Source organism: Zonotrichia albicollis, chromosome 17 (assembly GCF_047830755.1).
Source record: "Zonotrichia albicollis isolate bZonAlb1 chromosome 17, bZonAlb1.hap1, whole genome shotgun sequence".
Lineage (NCBI taxonomy): Eukaryota > Metazoa > Chordata > Aves > Passeriformes > Passerellidae > Zonotrichia > Zonotrichia albicollis.
This window is the reverse complement of record NC_133835.1, coordinates 6,434,670-6,451,216: the sequence shown is the minus strand read 5'-3', so window position 1 is coordinate 6,451,216 and position 16,547 is coordinate 6,434,670. Positions and strand designations below refer to the sequence as shown.

The 16,547-nt window shown below is 53.6% G+C and overlaps 1 protein-coding gene across 3 annotated transcripts in view; it reads right to left on the bottom strand.

Moving 5' to 3' along the window:
* PLCG1 (phospholipase C gamma 1) overlaps positions 1-16,547 on the bottom strand; it is a 47,065-nt gene that overhangs the window by 3,255 nt on the left and 27,263 nt on the right. For 2 of the 3 annotated variants that reach the window (XM_074553766.1, XM_074553767.1), the window contains exons 6-27: positions 15,717-15,800; positions 15,524-15,546; positions 14,389-14,461; positions 13,334-13,435; positions 12,554-12,672; positions 11,306-11,391; positions 10,284-10,404; positions 9,763-9,931; positions 9,228-9,350; positions 8,277-8,378; positions 7,882-8,069; positions 7,421-7,621; positions 6,978-7,097; positions 6,504-6,684; positions 5,565-5,642; positions 5,019-5,122; positions 4,688-4,784; positions 4,513-4,582; positions 4,103-4,260; positions 3,482-3,578; positions 2,438-2,662; positions 1,516-1,664 (exon numbers count right to left, since the gene is read on the bottom strand). In XM_074553766.1, coding sequence (XP_074409867.1) covers positions 1,516-1,664; positions 2,438-2,662; positions 3,482-3,578; positions 4,103-4,260; positions 4,513-4,582; positions 4,688-4,784; positions 5,019-5,122; positions 5,565-5,642; positions 6,504-6,684; positions 6,978-7,097; positions 7,421-7,621; positions 7,882-8,069; positions 8,277-8,378; positions 9,228-9,350; positions 9,763-9,931; positions 10,284-10,404; positions 11,306-11,391; positions 12,554-12,672; positions 13,334-13,435; positions 14,389-14,461; positions 15,524-15,546; positions 15,717-15,800 — 2,670 coding nt within the window. The remainder of the gene's footprint in view (positions 1-1,515; positions 1,665-2,437; positions 2,663-3,481; positions 3,579-4,102; positions 4,261-4,512; positions 4,583-4,687; positions 4,785-5,018; positions 5,123-5,564; positions 5,643-6,503; positions 6,685-6,977; positions 7,098-7,420; positions 7,622-7,881; positions 8,070-8,276; positions 8,379-9,227; positions 9,351-9,762; positions 9,932-10,283; positions 10,405-11,305; positions 11,392-12,553; positions 12,673-13,333; positions 13,436-14,388; positions 14,462-15,523; positions 15,547-15,716; positions 15,801-16,547) is intronic. The other variant, XM_074553768.1, reaches the window with a different exon arrangement.

Below are 16,547 nucleotides of genomic sequence, written 5' to 3'. Positions count from 1 at the left end.
TGCTGGGCTCGAGATGGCTTCTCCATCCATGAAAGCTGCCTTTGGTGGGGACAGCAGGCAGCTCTGCCAGACAACAAGAGGCTGAGCCTGTCTCTTAAAGGCGACAGTGACTGGCTCTGGCACAATGATTCTTCACACTTGGTGAGGGCAGCTGCACTTCCTGAGGTGCAGGAAGAGATTGGAAAACAGAATGAGGCAGGGATGTTGTCATCTTATTGCACAGGTTCCATTCTGTTGTCTCCTTATCACAAAAGTTTCATACCTTCCTGGTGTTCCTCATGGGCAGCTCCTCAGAGCACTAACTCTTCTTCACAAAGCAGCCACTGACCCAAATTCCTTTCTCACCCAGCCACCCCACTCTTTTATAGCATCTTCTTCTCATTGGGTACAGCTGTGACCTGTTAAAGTCAGGCCTGTTCCTAATCTTTGATAATTGGCCCAGCTGCAACTCCTTTTGGGTAAGATTACTTTCTACACTATCTTTATTTTCTTATATTCTTTCCCCCTACAGAGGGAATTTTTAGGGAGGCAGTGGGCATGGGGTCAGTGGTGCAGAAGGTACATGATAGGGTGTCCCCATGGAGAAGGGCTGTGGCTTTTTAGGTGGGATCACTCCAAAGCAGAGGTGGCTGCAGAGGAAACCTGTGAGGACCCGAAGAGAGGATCTCCACTGCATCCTCCCCAAGGTCTACATGAGCTGGAGGGACTGGCAAAGCAGACTGCTGACCCATAGCTTGGTTCTGAGACCACAGGGAATGCCTGTACAGGCTGCTGGGCCCTGCTGGTCCAAACACAAGAGCCTGCTGGTTTGGCACAGCCCTCCAAAGCTTTGCCTGGTGAGCCCTCCCATGTCCCTGCAGAGCTGACACAGGAACAATCCAGCCTCAGCTGCACCATTAGGGAAGTAAAAAAAACTCATCAAGCATCCACACCCCATCCTTTGGCACCATCCTCTTATCATCACCAGCAACACAACACAGAAATGGCCTGAGAAGTTTGCCCTGACCTCGAGCATCTTCCCAAGAGAGGCCATGACCAAGGGGAAATGGAAACATCGAGCCTGGAGCAATTCAGTGGCAAGGAGGGGACAAGGAACAGCTCTTGTGTTGTTGGCCTGTGTATGCAGGCTCTGGGGACATGGATGTCACCTCTGCGGCTCGTGGATGCCACCTGCTGGCACGGGGACCTGCACAGGAGGAGTCCTGGGGGAGCACCCCAAGATGCTCCTGCTGCCACGCACCCTCGGCAGCACCCACGAGGGCCTTTAGGGTTCCTTCTAATCCAAACTAGCCCACGATTCTGTGATGCTCCAAAGCCCCAAATTTCCCTCAAAGTGGCGACCCTTCCTTCACAGGGGACAGCGAGGGCTGTCCCAGTCTGTGCTGCAGGACAGGGCCTTGGTGAGGAGCAGCTGCAGGCAGAGCCAGGAGCACATAAAATCATTCTCTCACCCCAAACCTGGCACCCCACTGGGGTCTGAGCCTGCATTCCCCCACACCAGGAGGAGGGACTGACCTCAATGGAGATGGAGAGGGGCTCTGTGCCCCGCAGTGTGCTCTTGTCAAAGGGGTCAAAGATGTCATCCCTCATGTTGGTCGGCTGCAGGACGTACCCACACTGGCCACTGGACATGAACAAGGCCTGGTTCATCTGCATGGGCTTGTCTAGAGCACAGGCAGGAGAGACAGGAGATGAAGGATACCCTGTGCACAAGCTGGTTCATCACCCCCATCACTGATGCTTCCCAGGAAGCCCTTGGCAAGAGGAGCTGGCTCATTCCTAAGCAATGTGTCCCCACGTGTCAGGGCCATGAGTGACTCTGCCATGCACGATTTGCCCAACTACCCAGCGCTCCATGGGTCACCTCCCTCTTTTCCTCCTATTTTCAGCCTTCCATGTGCAGCCTGTAGCTTTGCCAAACCCCCTGTGAGATGCCTGAATTCACAGAAGGAATGGGAAAGCCAGCAGGAAAGAAGAGGCAGGTTGTTTGCTGGTGTGCTGGTGAGCTGAGCAGGCTCACAGCAGGGTTTGGCAAAGGCCAGGGAAGGGAAGGCTGGAGGGCACGGCAGGAACAGGAATGGCAGCTGGGCAAAGGCAAGAAGAGCAGCCAGCTGGACTCAGACCATGCACCCAGCTGGTGTCACAGGGGCAGCACCATCCCCTTTGGCACCTGCCCTGCTTGTCACCAGGGACCCGGGAGAACCCACCCCCTGCCTCCTCCCCATTCCATCTTGTCCTCATGATGGCACAATCCCCAGCCTCAGTGCAGCTCCTTGGCTCAACCTAGCCCTCTGGAGCTGGTCTCACTGCCTGCAGAGCCCCTCTAAGACCCCGAACCCCTTCCAGCTACCCATTTTCCTGGAGCAGAGCTCAGCAGGTGGCTCAGAGGGGGCACAGGGCACCCCAGGAGCCAGCCCACCCTGCCTGCTGCCCTCACCTGGGGTCTGGAAGTTGAGTGCCACCAGCTGGCTGCCACAGATCCACATGGGCAGGGGGTCGTAGTTGGAGGAGTCGAGGCGCTGGCCCTTGGGGTAGATGCGGGACAGCTGCAGGCGGTTGTACTGCAGGAACTTCTTGCCCTTGATCTTGTTCACGTACTTCTCTGCCTTGGTCTCGGGAAAGGAGGACATGTCCCGGTAACAGGCCCGCTCTGTGCCGATCTCTGCCAGGGGACAGCGCTGTGTGAGCCAGGGGCACGCTCCCTTTGCTGACACTGAACTGTCACAGACATCTTTTCATGAAAAATCCTTTCCTTAGGATTTTTCCTTCTGAAAAGCTGAGAGGCCTCAGGAACAAAATGTAAACAATGATTATCTGCTGCTGTGGAATGCAACAGGCGCATCTGTGATTGGTCTCATGTGGTTGTTTGTAATTAATGGCCAATCACAGTCAGCTGGCTCAGACTCTGTCCGAGCCAGAAACCTTTGTTATCATTCTTTTCTATTCTTAGCCAGCCTTCTGATGAAACCTTTTCTTCTATTCTTTTAGTACAGTTTAAATGTAATGTATATCATAAAATAATAAATCAGCCTTCTGAAACATGGAGTTAGATCCTCGTCTCTTCCCTCAACATAAGACCCCTGTGAACACAGCCATACTCAACCACCCCAGCTCCTTCCTGATGCCATCCTCTCACCCCTGGTGCAGCCACCAGGGCTGTGCAGACCCTGCTCTGCCCCACTGGGTGTTTGCCAGGTGCCCAACACCAATGAGAGCACCAACACAACTCCCACTGATCAGGTATGATGCTCCCCAGCCCCACTCCCTCAGCAGCTGCTCTGGGTGCTGACAGACCCCAGCAACAGAGGGATAGGGAAGGGAATTTGTACCCTCTGGAGCTACCCAGAGCTCCAAGGCAAACTGGGGATTTGGACACCTTGGACACCTAGTCTCTGCTGAGATCTAGCCAAAGCAGCCCCTTGGGGCACACCACAGGGTCTGAAATGCCACAGTGATGGCCACCAGCTCAGCAGATGCTCACTCTCTTCATCAAAGGGCACAGGTCGGCAATAGACCACCAGTTCTGAAAGCTCCAGGGCAATCTTCTTTCTCCTCTCCATCATCTTCCCTTCAGAGAGCTGCCAAGAGAGGGTGAGAGAGGTGTCAGGCCAGGTAGGGGCAGTGCTGATGGATAACCCAGTGCCCAAGCTGACCCTCACTGCTTGCTGTGGCTCCTGCCCACACTGTGGGGACCACCAGCAGATCTGCCAGGTCTGCATGGGGGACATGACACAGGTAGGGCCTGGCTGGGTCCTACATCCTGCCCAGAGCAGGACTGGCACTGGTACCAGCACAGGGCATCTGTGGCCTTGCCACCCTTCACTGATGGAGACCCCTCACTTCCTGAGGCTGTAGCACCCACCCATTTGTCCAATTGTCCCAAATATCCATCCTGAACCTCTCAAGCTGTGTTGCCACCACCCCTTGCCACATTGTCCAAGATTGCTCTGGCTTTATCAATTCTGCAAGTGCTCTGCCAGCCATCACTGGCTGTCACCTCACCACCTCCCACCAGCCTCCACCAGCTCCTCACTCCTGCAAAAGCCACCAGCTGGAGACCCAGCAGATGCCTCCTGCCCTGCCGGGGGCTCCCCAGGCTCACCCTGGCATCAGCAGTCTGAGCTGCCTCACGGATCTTCTTCACCCAGTCGAGCAGGTCCTCGTGCGTGTCGGCCGCCACGTCCAGGGACAGCCGTGACACCGAGGCCATGCTGATGGAGAACACGAACTGCCGATTGTTCTTGCCCTCGGGCCGGATGGCTGTGAGGGACAGGGAGCAGGGACAGCGTCACTGCAGGTGACCATGGTCAGCAGACCTTGGCTAAGCCAAGCCCTGCACAGGCAGCAAGGGAGAGGACAGGCCCAGGGACTCATTGCTACCCTGGCACTCCACATCTGCAGGAAACTCCCATTTCTGGAGGCAACACATGGAGCCCAGGCAGCAACAAGGGAAAGCTGAGCTCACCTAAAAGCCTCAAGGAGCCTTTGCAATGCTCTCTACCAGGCACTCACCGATCTGGCAGGAGGGCACGTCCAGGACCCCTCCAAGCAGGTCTCCCAAGGGACTGTTCTCATCCAGCTGCTGCTGGGAAGGAAGCACAGCAGGATGGAGCTGGGCACAGAGGGCAGAGCAGCCCAGCTCAGGGGGCACACAGACCCTCCTAGCTGCACTCACGGCCACACTCACCTCCCGCTCTGGCTCCAGGCTGGTGGGACTTGTAATTTCCTCTACGTAGTTGGAAGGGAACCACAGCTGCTTTTTGCCACCATAATCTCCTCTCCACCTGGAAGGGAGGGAAGGGGCAATGTCAGCACCTGCCACAGGAGCCCAGAGTATTCTGAGTGGGGGTGAAGGGAACAGGCAGCTCTTCCATCATCTGCTTTTAGGGTTTGTGAGGCTTTGGAACTGTGCAACCCCAGACAAACCCACTCCTAGAGTGGACACACCTTTGTGTGGATGGTAACAGCAAGGTTTGACCATATCTCCTAGGGAAAAAGGAGCCTCAGGACCAACTCACCAGCCTCCTTCCTGTTTCTCCACGTTCTGGATGATGGCATTTTTGGTGAAGGTGAGCTCGTCCTCCCTCTGTGCCTTGTAGTCAAACAGGGCTTTGACTGCACACTGCAATGAGGAGGGGTCCCATGAGGCTGGCAGGGAATGGACAACGAGCCCACAGCATGAGAGATCACCTCCCACCACAGATGTGTTTGTTGGGAGGCTGTGAGGCACACCATCTGCAGGCAGGCACCACCCAGCCCTGCTGCCAGAGGCTGCCAGACCATAGTGACATCCTGCAGAGCAAATCAAGGCCCCCACTGATGCCAAAGCAGAGCTCTCAAGTCTGGTATGGCCCACACAGGCACTCTCCTCTGTCCCAAGAGCCGCTGAGGGGCTTTGTTTGGAGAGCTCAGAACAAGGGACAGCCCAGTCTGGGAACTGGAGGTTCAACCTCCGCTGTCTCTCTCTTCATGGTCTAGAAATGGGTGTGCAAAATAATACAACTCTTAGAAAATGAAAAGATCCTTGCTAAACCCTTGTTTTGTGCCAAACAGTGAGAGTATACCTTGAAGGTGGGCATGGGGTTGGCCTCCACATAGAAGCCAGGATGGCGTCCCTCGTACAGGGCTCCATAGTCCGGCTCCTGTGGAAGCAAAGGGACAGTGGTTACAGCAGTGACTGCAGGGGAAAAGGCTCCCTCCCTTGGGGCAGGTGGGACAGTGCCCCAGGAAGGCACTGAAGTGTCAGGAAGCGCCGAGAGGTGTGGGCTGCAAAGCACAGAGATGGCTCACACACCACCTTTGGGTATTTGGTTGTTAACTGCTGCCCCAATACGTGCAGGATGTCTCTGTTTCAGCCCATGCGTCTGAAGAACAAGTCAGAGCTCTTCAGTTTTCGGTCTTGGAAGTTGTTTATTAGTTCTTATCTATAAAATTTTCTTTCTGCCCAGCCGAGATCTGCTCAGCAGGGCAGCCACAGGCACTCTGCCCACCCCTGAGGCAGTGTTGTCCTTTTATACTACAAACTACGTATAACATATTTACACTTAATTCCCAATACCCATCACCTATGTTAGACAGTGCATTTCTACTCTAAATCAATTCCAAAATGCCAGCATCACTGCAGAAAATGGGAGAACAAGAAGAAAGGCTGGACACGCCCAAGTTCCTCCATTTTGTCCCCAGAACCCCCACACCAAAAATCCTAAAATCTCCATTTTCACCCTGTGATAATTTTTATAATAATATAAGAATAATTTTTAATAATTATTAATATAATTATTATACTATTTAAACTTCTGTGAATTTCATGTCCTCATACAAAGCTGGTAACTTGCTCCAGGTGTCCCAATCAAATCCCCAGGTGTTCTGGGCTGTGTGCCAGGGTCTGTGAGCCCCCTGGTGGGGTCCTCAGCAACTCTGGACACTTGGAGGGATGTGCTGAGTTCTGACACACCACCACCTCAAAAACAACCCGTCCATGATTCTCTGGCCCCTGCCCTCACCGCTGTGCCGATCTTCTCCAGGGTCTCCTCGTTGATGGGGTAGCGCAGCTTCATCTTGCGGTACAGCGGGTGCTTCTCGTAGTAGCTGATCAGATCCACCAGGCTGTCGAACTCAGTGTTGCCCAGCAGCACAGTCTGCACCTCCTGCTGCACCCGGCAGTGCTTGATCTTCCCTTCTGCCCTGCAGGGAGGAAACACAGGGAGAGGCCTCTTGGCACCTGGCAAAAGAAGGTCTCTGCCAAAATAGAGACACCAAGGAAAAGGTGACCCTGGTGAGGTGGCTGAGCACAGACACCTCCCACTGGAAGATGGGAGGAGGAGCAGGATCTCAAGGACTGAATCAAGGGCCATCCCAGAGCAACAGGAGTTCTGGGAGGGCTCAAGGCTGGCTGGCAGCACCTGTCCTGCTCTCTCACATACTGCAGCATCCCAGCTCCACCTCCAGCACCCAGCACCCTTGCAGCAGGGACACACCTGAAGGAGATGGCGTAGGAGCTGGGCTCGCTCCTCTTGCGCACCAGGAAGGCTCCATCACGGGGCACCCTCATCAGCATGTGCTCGGCTTGGGCCCGTGTGAGGTTGGCGTGGTACCACCTGGCAGGAGAGACATGGCTGTGCACAGGCCACACACACCCAGCCCATCCCACAGCCCAGCCCCTAAAAGGCTCCTTGAATCCTCCAGAGGCAGACAGGGACTGCAGTGGGGCAGGAAGGATCAGAGCCTTTGGTGAAGGCTCTGCACTGAGCCTCCATGACATTCAGCTCCATGAACAACAAAGCTGACCAGCATGGCTGCTGTGACAGAGCTCCATGGGGACCAGAAAACTCCAGCAAGGGAGGAATGGCTGAGGAGGGACCTGGGAGAGCTTCCTACAGTGTCCCAGCTGCCCGATGGACACACACATGACAGCACTCACTCTTTGCTCTCGTGGGCATTGGTCTGAGGCACTGGCTCTGTCAGCCTCATCTCAAACTCGTTGCACCTCAGTGGCACCTCCTGGTAGTGGGTGATGAGCTCGTAGAGGCTGTCAAACACCAGGTTGTCCGTCAGGAAGAACTTGGGGCTGCCGGCGTCCTGCCGCGAGTGGATGCGGCAGTGCTGCACCTTCCCATTGCGCCTGCGGGACAGGGAGGGAGGGACAGGGTGAGCCAGCCTTGATCATGCACCTCAGCTCCAGCCTGACACGGCATTCTGCCCCACAGGAGTGACTGCATCAGAGACTTGACCCTTCTGCACTGGGACAGGGAGCTGGCATGATGCTGGGGCACAGGAACAGGGGAGAGGCTGCTCACAGGCCAGCCAGCAATGAGACCCCACCAGTGAAGAACATGCCAAGAGAAAACAGCCCCGGAGTGACACAGAGCATGGGGCCCTCACCAGAAGGAGAGGGTGTAGTCGCCCACGAAGGTCTCGCTCTCCCTGACCAGGAAGGAGCCGTCAGGAGCCCCTGTCTCGATGCAATATTCCGTCAGCAGCCGCTCCGCGATGTGCCGCCCGTCACGGCCTGCTCCCAGCTTCCCGTGGAACCACTTCTCCACGGAGTGCAGCTCCGTGCTGTTGCTCCCCTGGCAGGGGGATAAAAGCCATCACCTTGGGTTACTGAGGGCAGGCTCATGGTGCTGGATTCTGCTCTGCTCAGGGGTCTTCCAGCTGGGAGTTCCTGAAGCAGCTCCCATCCTCCCCACCACGGGATCTCCCCCTGGAGTCAGCTGGCAGTGGCAATGCTCAGCCCCTTGGGCAGTCAACTCACAGTCCCACAGGAGAGTCCTCACCTCCTTCTGCTCTTCCTCATCCTCGTTTCCTTGGTCACTGGTTGTCTCCCCAGAGTAATAGATCTTGCTGCTGGTCAGCACAAAGTAATGTGGGTTCCACTCCTGCAAGGAGATGAACTCTGGCAAAGAGACCCCTGGGAAGCACCAAACTGCCCACCATCCACCCATGGGATCATCTCCTGACCAGTACAGGGAGGGACAATCAGATTTGTGAAGGATAGCCACCAACACTGATTCCAGTGAGTCACAGGAGTTTCCAAGACATCCCCCAGATCCCCCAGAGGCATGGATTTATCAGTAGCAAAAAATCCAGCATGTGACAAATCACACTGCAAACACTCCAATATTTAATAAAAGGAGATGACCAAATGAAGAACAAATCAATGCAAAAAACCCCAGTCTGCATGGACTCAGCACAGGGGCAATGTGAGGTGAAGATATCAGAGATGTTTATGTGGATTTACCATTGCATTTTACTGGTTTTTATTAAAAAACCCTGTTCCATTTGCATGTGGCTTTGCCAGACAGACCCTCAGCAGAGTAAAGCTGCTGAAGGTGGGCTGTGAGTGAAGGCACACAGTGATGAACACTCAGTGCTGTACAAAGATAAAGCCCTGCTTAGGTGTGTCAGTTGTGCAGCGCTTGGCAGGAGCAGGGCTGGGAGCACAGCCATCTCCAGAAATTCCTGCAGCACAAATCACAGGCTGCAGTGCCTTGGCCCAGAGCTCCCTCTAGCTCAGCCTCCTGCCTCTAGCAAGGGCCCACAGGAGATTGCCAGGGAAGAGCTCAGAGAGAACCAGCATAAAACTCCCCCAGCCTTCAGGGACACCTGAGAAACCAGACAGACCAAGAGCACCTTCCATCATTTGCACCACAGCCCTTCCTTCCAGCGCACACAGCACCTGACAGAGCCCTCAGAGCAGGGACTGGGCCACCATGGCACACACATACGTGATTGATGGGGTCTTCCAGGTAGAGGATCCCATTCTTGATGGAGTTGCTGATGTCATTCTCTGAGTACATCACAGATGTGGGCAGCTCCTCGTAAGCACTGCCCTCTGCCAGCTTCTTGTGCTGAGGGATGAGAGAGGGGGTCAGGCACCCAAAACCAGCACAGATTTCCTGGTGAATAGCCCTAAAAGCTCAGGTCTGCTGCAGTGGGGTACTCCACATTAGAATAAACAAGACCCATGCAACAGGGATCATCGAACAGCACTGAAGTCCCACCCCTTCTTCTCAAAGGTTCCTGAAGCAGAAATACCAACATCCCCCATGCCCTCATAGAAAGGCAGCACCCAGCTGTTGAGCTCACGTCCCAGCAGATTCTCTGTAGTTAAAGAGCTTTTTTGTATCCAGCTGTTCATAGCATCAGGTCTCCACTTCCACCCCTACACTGCTAACCACCCCCTTCCAAAGGCACTGCCTTCAGACCCATACCCCCACCCCTCTCCCTCACTGAGGAGCCTTGCTGGGCAAGGGAATTCACCTTGATGAGAATCTTCCTCTTGAGCTGGTTTGGAGATGGAAGGCCATCGGCAGAAATATCGACGGGTTTGGTCAAGAGCATGTCTCCAAAAACCTTCTTGAAATTCTGAGCCATGTTCCTCTGCTGAGCAATGCTGCAGTGGTCCTCAATGGACAGGATGACAGGGAAACTGGGAGACAGAGCAGAGCCATCAAAGCCAGCATGGGATGTGGATGGAACCAAGGACCTCTGAGCTCTGCCTCAAAGCCTGGCCTCTGTGCCCTCCAGGAGCAGCTCACACCAGCAGCCATCTGTTGCACATCCTTCAGGAGTGCAAAGGGTGGAGAAGGACTGCCAGACTACTGGGGTTTACCCAAAGCCCTCCCTTCTACAACATTTTTCTCCCTTTGTCTGGCAGACATGACACACCTTCCCACCCATCCAGCCTTGTGCTGCAGCTCTGGATAAAGTGAGCTCCACTTTGCTACAGCCTGGGCTGCCCCCTCTCCCTGCCCTGCTAGCTGAAGTCCTGCTGTACTCACTCAGAGGTGACAAAGGCGTGCTCCTTGATGGTGACCAAGACATCAGAGAACTTGATCTTGGTGGTTAAGGTGTGTCCATGGTAGATGACTGGCATGCCATCAGGACCATCCCAGCAATCCACTGAAAGAGACCCACAGGGGACACTTAGCCCAAAGGCTGCAACAGAGGCAAGGCATGGACATGAGATGGGCTGAGCCAGGTGCTGCTGGGAAATGTTCTGGAAGGCAGTAAAGGAGTGAGGTGATCAGTGAAAGCCCTGACCCCAGAAAGCAAACGACCTCAGCTCTTTCTGCACATCATAGTGTTAATTGTTGGGGAAGATGAAACAGGAAAGCCTTATAAATATGATTGTCTGGCAAAAGATTTTGAGAATATAGAAACTATAAGGGATTGAACTGAAAGCAAGCTTTGAGATACCTCCGTTACTGAACAACTGGAAAACAACGGTGTGGCCAGCTGAAGGTGATCCCCTTTTGATGGAACAACACCCTCTGCTTGCAGACAGGCCCAAGGGGCAGAGCAGACCCTGCCAGCTTGGCAGAAGGGGCCCAAAGAGGAGTTTTTAGGGTTTAAAATGTAACACAGTATGGTAATATAGTGATTCTTATAGGCTGTATGTAGATGCTACATGATTTGTATATTGTACTAGATTGGTTAGTGAGAATGAGAATATTCAACACAGAAGAAGATTTATTGTATTGTAATGGGAACTTCACTCTCTCACCCTTTTACTCTCTCCCCCTCTCATCCTCTCTCCCCCTCTCTTCTCTTGGGCCCGGTCTGAGCTGTGGCAGCTCCCAGCAGGGCCCTGCCCCCAGGCCCTTTGCAATAAACCCCAGGTTCCAGCCCTGGCTGCAGAGATCTCTCGTCTCCGTCTGTTCCAACCATCCCACCCCCAACACTCCTACAGATAATGCTGCCACTGGCCTGATGTCCCTTCAGCTCTGCCCTCCTTACACAGCCTCCCTGAGCAGCAGGAGCTGCTGTGCTGGCAGACAGAGGGGCCATTGCTGGTACTCACGTTCGATGCAGCGGCAGCCCATGCGCAGGCAGCGCGCGTACGCCTCCAGAGAGGACTCGCTCGAGAACTGATCCCCCGTCAGGTACCTTCCAGGGGAGACAACACATCAGCACACTGACAAGCCCACTGAGGCCACAGCTGGGACACTGTGTCCCTGCCTCTGGTACATGGGAGTGGCGGGAGTGGTGCTTCTCCACACCTGACACTTTCCCCAGTGAGGGTTCTGTGACAGTGGTCACAGGGGTTTTCAGGACGAGGGGAGAGATGAGAATGTTGACTCTATGTTCAGAAGGCTTGATTTATTATTTTATCATATATGTTACATTAAGACTATACTAAAGAATAGAAAGAAAGGTTTTTCTCTCAGAAAGCTCGCTAAAAATAGTATAAAATAAATAACAAAAGCAGCTGACTCAGACAAAGAGCGAGAGCCAGCTCTGCTGTGGTCACCAAATCCAAACATCTACAGGAGACCAATCATGGATCCACCTGTTGCATTCCACAGCAGCAGATAACCATTGTTTACATTTTGTTTCTGAAGCCTCAGCTTCTCAGAAAAGAGAAAAATCCTAGAAAAGATTTTTACAAAAGATGTCTGCGTCAGGGCTCAGCCCTGCCCCTGCTGCAAGGGGCTGCCAGCACTCCTGTGAGGTCCAGCCCCAGCTCCTGAGACAAAGCTCAGACAGCAATATCAGCACTGGTGCCACAAAGAGCGCCCTGCAGCCTGAGAGCAGGGTTAGATGAGCTCTTGCAGGCAGACAGGATCTCACTGCCTGCCCTCAGAGCTGCTCAGCTGGCTCAGGCTCTCAGTCCTTTAAATTTGGGTTAGCGTGAACGCAGAGCACAGACAGAGCCTGTCTGCACAGAAAGCAGTTCCTGCAAAATTATTCTAGCAGTAGAGAGTGGAAAATGGCCAATTTCAGCCTGACAGGGTTTATCACATCTGTCCTGAGGGGCTCTGGAGAATGACATTGCTAATGGTGAGAAATTACCAGAGCAACAGCTCAGGACATGAAGGCACCTGAAGGCCTGTGCAGATCTGTGCTGCTGACAATGCCTGAGCAAAACATTTGTGGTTAAATAACAGAAGGGAAGAGTGGGGCACCAAGAGGAAGGTCTCTGATGTACTGGCCTTGGTTTGGAAAAGCCTACTTAACCCATCACTGGAATCAGGCAAAATATTCCCACCCTAGCATGAGAAAAGCTGCTGAGAGCAGCTGGGTGGAGAGAGCCCCCCCTTGTCCTTACGTGTTGTGTGAGGAGGAGATCCAGTAATGGGAGAGAGGGTTGTTCATGTTCTCCAGACACACCATGTCCAGCTGTGAGTTCCAGATGCTGTTCTCTTTGGAAAACAGGAAGGTGAGAAACTGCTCAGGAAGAAACAGAAACGTGTTAATGATGCAGAGGAGCCAGCTGCTGTGGTTTAGCTTCACACACACCTCCCACTCTGTGCCAGCACAGACTGACCAGGGCTGCCCACAGCACACCAGAGCCAGGGTGCCTGAGTGACCACAGCTTGGGCACTGCCACCTACCCACTGAGCTCTGTGTGCCACATATCTGTGTGCCAGACCCTTTGACCCAGCTGGACACAAATTAATGGCTCTGCACTTTTGTAGCTCACATGGCAGGAAATAGCTTACTAAGCCCATGTGGGTCAAGGGACCTTGGCTCAGTCCAGAGTGCCAGTGACATGGTCATCTCTGGTTGTTTTTATTCTTTATTCAGCTCTTTTTGCTCTGAAGAGATCCTTACATACCCCAAGGCAGCCCCAGCCCCTCTCCTGCTCCACATGAGCTGCCTGGGGAGTGCTCCCAGCACAGGACTAAAGGACAGCACTAAAGGACAGCCCAGAATCCATTCCCTCTGCCAAACACATCCATATCCCAGGAGCTGTGACCCTCCCAGCACCCCCACCCTGCAGCAAAGGCACAGAGAGCAGAACTGTCACACCTCAGCACTCATCACACCAGCGGTGCCAACCCCTGTGCCACCCCACCACACCCACGCCACCCTCGAGGGGTCTTACTTCATCCAGGGAGAAATAAGGCTCATCAATCTCCCTCAGAGGGTCTCTCAGGAAGTTGAACATGAATTCCTGTACCTGAAGGGTATCTGCAGCCCAGAGCTCCTGCAGAGCCCAGGGGAGACATAAAAGGAGCCATTTCAGAATGGATTACTGCAAACCACATGCAGCTCATCCAGTTGAAAGCTTTAACCATTAAGGAGGTGGTTTTTGATGCAAGACCATCTCTGCCAGGAACTCAACTGTCAGCACAAGTGCTGGAGAGCACACAAGGAGGAAATCTGCCCTGCTTCTGAGTGGGCTTCATTTTCTCAATGCTGTGCATTTTTCTCTCCAACAGCTCCTTTGAACAACATCTGCCATCCCTCCTCCTCCAGCAGCAAAGCCAACCCAGCTTCCTCTGGCTCTCTCCCCCTGGCTTTCCTTCATTAGCCACCAAAACACTGCATGTCCCCCCTGGTTAACTCCTGCTGGCTGCAGACACAGGCAGGGAGGTGGCAGTGGGGCACAGGAGCTCTGAGCCATGGCAGGGCTTTGCCAGCCAGCCCTGCCCTCCTGGAGGAGACCAGCAATGAGACAGGAACCTGGCAAGAGCCAAGGGCTCTGTGCTGCCCACAAACACACAGCTGGTGCCTCTGTGTGTGTCTGCACATGCATGCTGTGCTTGCTGAGTGACCCAAGATTGCTTTTAAATTGAAGAATCAGCAGATGAATCCATCAGCTGCTCTCCAGAAACTGCTGGCACCTCCTGAGCACCAGGATGGACATGACTTGGCTGCAGCAAACCTTTGGTCACAGGGATTGGGGCAACCTCCACTGATCATTCCTGCCTCCTGGAACCCCCACTCCTCCCACATCTCCTGTTCATTTTCTGGCCAGGGTGCCCAGCTGAGTTCAGGTCTGCCCTCCCCAGTGCTTTCCCTACAACACCTCCTGCTCCAGAAGAAGCACTGCACCCCAAATGCCACCACTCCCAGCCCCACAGCAAGGAGCACTGAACCCCAAATGCCACCAGTGCCCACCCCACTGTCCCTCCCCACTGCCTGTGCTGAGCTCACCCTCTGGTACTCCAGCAAAAACTTCTGCAGCTCCAGCAGGGACACCCTGAAGTGCTCAGGCCTTTCTGCACCCCTGGCAAGCAGAGAGGGAGAGAAGCTTCAGTCACTGGTGCAGCACACCCTGTGAGATGCCATCTGCCCCCTCCCTGGCACATGCAGCACTGAAGGAGCAGAGTGGGATGAGCAGAGCAAACAGAAATCTACATCCCAGAACCAGGGACCTCTCCAGGAGCAGCACAGGGCTCACACTGACAAGGCCAGGGTAACATGAAACTCTGGCAAATGCCAGCAAAAACCATTAGAGGGATGGATTAGTGAAAAAAAGAAAATAAAAAAAAATAGAGGGTTTGGTTTGAACCTGAGTGTAAAGAACTAAATAGGAACAGGGCAGTTGAAGGGTTACTGCAGACAGGACAGACCTACAGATATGCAGAGAACATGGGCTCATGCAGGCAAGACATGGAATGAAGAAGGGAAGTGTTTGAAGGTGATAATCTCGAAAAATTGGTCCACGACTACTGTAAGTCACAATGGACAGCCAAGGCTATGCCAATGCCAAGTCACAGCCAGGGGCCATGCTGGGCACTAACACCACAAAATCCAAAGGGGACTGGGCAGTGCTGGCTGTCCTGGGCAGAGGGATGAGCCAGATGATCTGCTGATGGTCCTGACATCTCTTTTCTATGGTTATAGGAAAAAAAGGAAGAAAACCACTGGGAATTACTGGACAAGTCAGTAAGTTTTTCACTCTTCAGCTCCTGTGTCTAAATTCAAGCTTTTTCTATCACAGCCAAGGGGAGCAGAGGGCAGGGAAGGGCACAGCTGGCACTGCCTGGGTGGGGAGGGCTCTGCAGCCACCACGAGCATAATCCCTGGGAGATGGCTTGAGATCCGACCACATCAACCAATTAACCTGAGCTGAAACCCACTGGGATGTCTGGGAGGGACAGAGCCCTCCCTGCCCCGAGCTAAAGTGCCTGCAGCAGTGATGTTTGTTCAGAGCACAGCACCACAGGCAGCACAGGAGCAGGAGCAGTGCATAATGCCTCATCACAACATGCTGCTGCAGGCCCCAAAGATGTTATGGAGCAAAAGAAAACAGCCCTTTCCCCAGAAAACACAGAGAATGATCCACCTGTCCAAGAATGGGACATCCATCTGCAAAAGAAGAAGCACAAGCATTAGGTTTGCACTCAGTAACTCCTTTACTCTCAAGAGATGAGTTCACCCCAAGGGCAGCAGGGTTAAAAAGTCAGTTAAGTGGGGATGCCCAGTAACAAATAAGGTTTCTCCCTTCCCTCTCCTCCCCTGGGGAATTCAGCTCTTACTGTTTTCTGGGCACTGAACATGAGGCTGCGGTAAAGCTGTGCAAACTGGCCATAGGTGATATCCCCATTCCTCTGCTCCACATCCTGAAAAACAAATCAAACCCAGAGGTTTTACAGAGGCCACAGGTAGCTCTGCATGGCTTAAGGAATGTCTCCTCCCACCAGTATCCCTGGGGAAAGAAAGAGGAGAAAAAAGCCAAAACTCATCCAGACTTTGCCTCCTGCACAACGGCCTCAAGTTGTGCCAAGGGAGGATTAGATTGGGTATTTTGAAAAATTCATGAAAACAGTGGTCAGGCATTGGAACGGGCTGCCCAGGCAGCGGTGCAGTCACCATCCTCCACCTGCTCAAAAAACTTGTGGATGTGGGACATGGGGATGTGGTTTAGTGGGCATGGCAGTGCTGGGCAACGGTTGGACTCAATGATTTTAGAGGGCTTTTCCAATCTTAACAAATCTGCCACAGTCTCTGCTGGGGCCAGCGAGACCCTGCAGTGCCCAGGGCACAGGCACATCCTAAAATGAGTTTCGCAATTCCCCAAGCTCACGGACACAAAGGCACCCCACACACTGATAAAGTGTGACCACTTAGTGAATACTTACAAAAGGACAATTTGAGTTTTGTTTGCCCAGAGTGTCTGAAGTGCCTGGAAACTGCAAGACCCAAAGTGTGTGCTCTCCTTTGGATACACCACTCTTTGGCCTTGGGGTTCTGTGCTGCGGGGAGCAGCTGGTCACCATGAGACAACCCTTCATGGGTCAGTGGTGATGCTGGCAGAGCATCTCTCCCTGGCAGGGGGTGCAAGAGCCAGGATGCAGGACCTGGCAGCT